At 44.7% G+C, this 4664-nt stretch overlaps 1 protein-coding gene across 2 annotated transcripts in view; it reads left to right on the plus strand.

Annotated features, from left to right (window-relative positions):
- Positions 1-4664, plus strand: part of Nr3c2 (nuclear receptor subfamily 3 group C member 2) — a 335477-nt gene that overhangs the window by 308274 nt on the left and 22539 nt on the right. For both annotated transcript variants that reach the window (XM_031340365.1, XM_031340366.1), the window contains exon 8: positions 1610-1767. In XM_031340365.1, coding sequence (XP_031196225.1) covers positions 1610-1767 — 158 coding nt within the window. The remainder of the gene's footprint in view (positions 1-1609; positions 1768-4664) is intronic.

Consider the following 4664-nt stretch of genomic DNA (forward strand, 5'->3'; position numbering starts at 1 on the left):
AGGCGTGCGCCACCACCGCCCGGCTGCCATTTAGCTCTTACCATTAAAGTCACAGCTGTGATTTAGCAAGCCTGGGAAATGTGCATGGTGACCCTTTGCACATTTGCTTCCCCACAGAAACAGATGTAAGGAATCAGTAAGTCAATCGCTTCAGCAGTTTAACTCACAGAGAGGGCTAGCACCACAGTGCAGGTTGATTTGTCACAGAATTTAGTCACATTCTTATTTGTGGAAACAAGATTAATTTGGAGACAGTGGTATTCCTGGCTTCCTGGGGCTACACAAGCTACACACAGAACTCTTTTGTAATTACTCTAAAGTGCTAATTATCCAAGACATCACCATTTATGCCATTTATAAAAAATTAGGAAAGGGGGGTTTTAATAAAACAGTAAGAACATGAGAGTTCTTACATTAGAAGCTCACAGTGTTAATCTCACAGGATGGGTCTCATGTTCTAGGTAACTGTGCTGTTCACAGTTTTAGAGTCTATGTGTTGCCACTCATCCACCGTCCTGGAAAACAAGCAGGAACCTGACTTTCAAAGAGGCATCTTTAATGGCAATGCCACCGACGACCCTCTTTTCACCTTTTGTAATCTGTCCTGCCAGGTGGCTCCTTCCAACAGAACATGGAATTAGGCACAGGAGCACTGGCTACACAATGCTGTGAACTGCAAAATTTTCCCTACTGGGTGAGATCTGGCTAGGGAACCCACAGCTTTGTGGATTTAGACAAGCCACTGAGCTACATACTCAGCTCCTAAAATAGTCTTTGTAAGTGGACTTTTGTTTTAATGTAAAACCTACCCACTTAAAAACAAAACAAAACAAACAAATAAAAAAAAGGAGAAATATGATCTTTCACTTTCTACTTCATCAAAGTTAAAAGTGAACATTAGCTCTCACTGGAGTGCAGACTATTGATGCTGGCCCTGCCTACACACTTGTTAATGCCTCCATAGTCAGGGGATCCTGGGCAGTCATAGAAACTCTGTATTCATCCTTGTCCATGTGGTACATGGGCAATTCCCCCATGGTGTCTGCCATTAAACCTGAATTTGAAAATGCTGCCATCCATGATGAGCCCCAGCTTAGATTGTCCTGTGATACTGACAGAGGTTTTTCTGCCCCTGAGGCACTGGTAAGCTAGGATTCAGAAGGCACTCTGAGGACAGTCCATGTGCCATGTGAAACATGGGTCTAGAAAGTAGATGCTGAAAGTGGCTTCTTTTACTCCATAGTAATGAATCCACTTACAGTCCAGTGTCCTCACCTATAAAGTGAGAATAATAGAGAGCTATGTAATAATACTGGTGCCAGAACAAAAGGAGCTAATATATGTGAAGTAATAATCCATGCCTAATAGTTATCATTCTTGTGTGTGTATGTGTGTGTGAGAGAGAGAGAAAGAGAGAGAAAGAGAGAGAGAGAGAGAAGATGTTTGCCATATATGAAACTGCCATATCTATTCATAAATACAATGAACTAAGATGTAGTCCAACCTCATAACCAGTATGTGAGTTTAAATTATTTGAGGCTATGGAACTCCAAAGATGATAAAGCTGTGTTCTTCACTTGTGGGTTTATGTTTATATTCCTTAACACAGTTCCAAAAGATGGCCTCAAGAGCCAGGCTGCATTTGAGGAGATGAGGACAAATTACATCAAAGAACTGAGGAAAATGGTCACCAAGTGTCCCAACAGTTCTGGACAGAGTTGGCAGAGGTTCTACCAACTGACCAAGCTTCTTGACTCCATGCATGATGTAAGTACAGCCCTTGATCTCCACAAAGTCAGCATGCAGTTGGCTACATATGTGTGTGCACGCACATGTACACAAGCACCCACATGCACATGCACACGAGCATGTGCACACACACACACAAACACATACACAGGCATACACACATGTACACACACACACACATACACACACACAAAGACTTGACACAACAAACCCAGACAACTGGCTTCACATGGCTGTGGAAAGCATGGAAGCATCCAGAGAGAAACTGCAAGAGTTAAAAATCCAGTTATGGTGCCCTTTCTCTGAGGAAGCTTGAGGGGGAGCCTGTGTACAGAGAGGGAAGGCCTGTGCCCTGGACCGTGGAAGGTTCTCAGATTTGCTACAGGTGTCAGATAGAGTTTCACATTTTTGTTTGCAATTTAGGAAATGTTTGGTTCATAAAAATGTTTGCTTTAACATTGCATAAATAGTGTCCATCTTCCACAACTATTAATCTAACAACCCAATCTTTCAAAAACATTATTAGTGGTCCAGAGCCAGCTTGGATCATCTCAGTCTTTGCCAAACGTTGAATCCTATATCCATTAGTCTTCATAGGAGGCATCTCTCATGTTCTGGGTAAATACAGAAAGTAGATTCTGGGCTTGTTTGTGGTTTCATCAACCAAAAATCTAGCTGGAGTGTTGCAGCTTCTACAAACTACCAAGCAGACAGCTCTCCTCCGTTCCTAGTGTCCTTTCAAGCAGCTTTTCCAGCTCTTGCCCAGAGTGTTCTAGATAGTCATGCTCAACAGGTTCTGCATATTTGAGAAAGTTCCCACACTTTCATTTGGAGAATTCATTATCCAGGTTTGGCTTGTATGATTTGAATGATAGATTTCTCTACTCTGGAAAGGAAAATGTTGACAGACTCAGTGGCCACAATTTTAGAAATAGTCCTGTGGAAGCAGAAATCAGTTTATGGCCCTGCAGTGCTCCTTCCTCTGTGCTCATGGCCCAGGAGCACAGGTCACTTTCTAGTGCTTTGTATGGGGATCGCTGCTTTCTCTGAACTTTTCCAATAACAAAAGGCAAACTCCTCTTCAGGTGAACTCAGGGATAAGTAGATGTGGCATTATAGTGTGATTGGAAACATCTTAGAAATGTAAGGTGAAGCTGGGCAGTGGTGGCAAATGCCTTTAATCCCAGCACTTGGGAGGCAGAAGTAAGCAGATTTCTGAGTTCAAGGCCAGCCTGGTCTACAGAGTGAGTTCCAGGACAGCCAGGGCTACACAGAGAAACCCTGTCTCGAAAAACCGGAAAAAAAAAAAAGAAATGTAAGGTGATGGTTGCAAGGCTCATGCCTCACCCTGAAAAAAATCGCAGGGGGTTTAGAACAACTTTCCTGTGCTCCATGTTATTTCGGCTTATTACCTGCAAGAGGTCCCCACTGATCTCACTGAAATCCTCTGTAATAGAGGTAACAGTGGGACCTTATAGTTCATTCTCAGTGAATTCTGTTCATTGTGCAAAGACAAAGAGGACTACCAAATTTAGTATGTGGACCTGGAGACATGGGTCAATAAGTAAGAGCGATTTCTAAGCAAGCATGAAGAACTGAGTTCAAATCCCCAGTGCCCACTTAATAGCCAGGCATGGCTGTCCTCATAGGCAGAAAGCTTGTTGGAGCTTACTAGCTTGCCAGCCCAGCTCTAAGTTCATGAGAGACCCTGCTTTAAGGGAATAAGTAAGAGAGAGCTAGAGCAGGGTATCCAACATCTCTCCTCTGTTGTCCACTGTAGTTGGGGAATACCTGTGTCATCCAGGCTGATTCAACATAATTTAGTGTCTTGGTGTTCTATTATTTAGATATAGTTGATGTACAATAAGCTGGGCACATTAAAACTACATAGTTTAAGTTTTGAAACAGCCATACATCCAGGGCACTAGCACAGCCACCAAGCTAGTACCATATCCAGTTATGGATGCTTCCCCAGGCCCTGAGGCGATCTTCCTGCTCTCTCCTGGCTAGATGTTCTCCGTGGCTTCCTGTTGGCAGTCGGAGGATACCCTCTGGACTGGCCTTCACCTGTTGCCTTGCTGGAGATAGTAGCTGTTGTTCTCTACCATGCCATACTAGGAGAGTAGGCCACGGAGCTTTCAGAGATGGAAGCCTCTGCCCTCTCCCTGGAGGAACTCCGGTATTGCAGACTCTCGCACCACATACCCAGTTTTTCTGTGACTCCGGGGTCCACGCTCAGGTCCTCACATTTGCACAACAAGCTCTTTTACCCTCCACCCATCTTCCCAGCAGTACTCTGGCTTCTGTTACTACAGCAGATGATTGGGATCATCAACTTGTAAAAAAGAAAGCAGTTATTTTACTTTGCCATTTCAGGAGCGCCCATCCTTGACTGGTTGGCTTGCTGCTTTGGTCAGTACCTTGGCAGCACATCACAGCAGGGGGTTGTAGCAAAGCAAAAACCGCTGAGATTTTAGGGAGCCACAGAAAGAAGACTTGGGTCCCACAATCGACTCTGAGTGCACACAGACCTCCAGGGAGCTCCAGACATCCCACTAGGCCTCACCTCTGAAAGCTTCTGCACCTCTTCCTGGCATCAGGACCCTGGCCCAGGGATGCCATTGGGTAGCATTTACAGCAGAGGAGTTCAGGGGCTATTGGTGGCTTTACCACTCATGTTTTTGGTGATGTGTCTGGAAGTCCTCAGATCAGCCAAGGCCACAGACCATTCTTGTCTTCCTTCCACAGCCCTGTCCTTCCTTGTATGTGCTGTTTTGGAAACATATTTTCATGTTTCAGTTTGGTTTTACCTGAACATGAACCCTGGACCCTGGGAAGTGCACGGGAATTCCAGAGGAACCCTGGGAAGTGCACGGGGATTCCAGAGGAACCCTGGGAAGTGCACGGGGATTCTA

This window comes from Mastomys coucha, unplaced genomic scaffold (genome assembly GCF_008632895.1).
Source record: "Mastomys coucha isolate ucsf_1 unplaced genomic scaffold, UCSF_Mcou_1 pScaffold22, whole genome shotgun sequence".
Taxonomy (NCBI): Eukaryota; Metazoa; Chordata; class Mammalia; order Rodentia; family Muridae; genus Mastomys; species Mastomys coucha.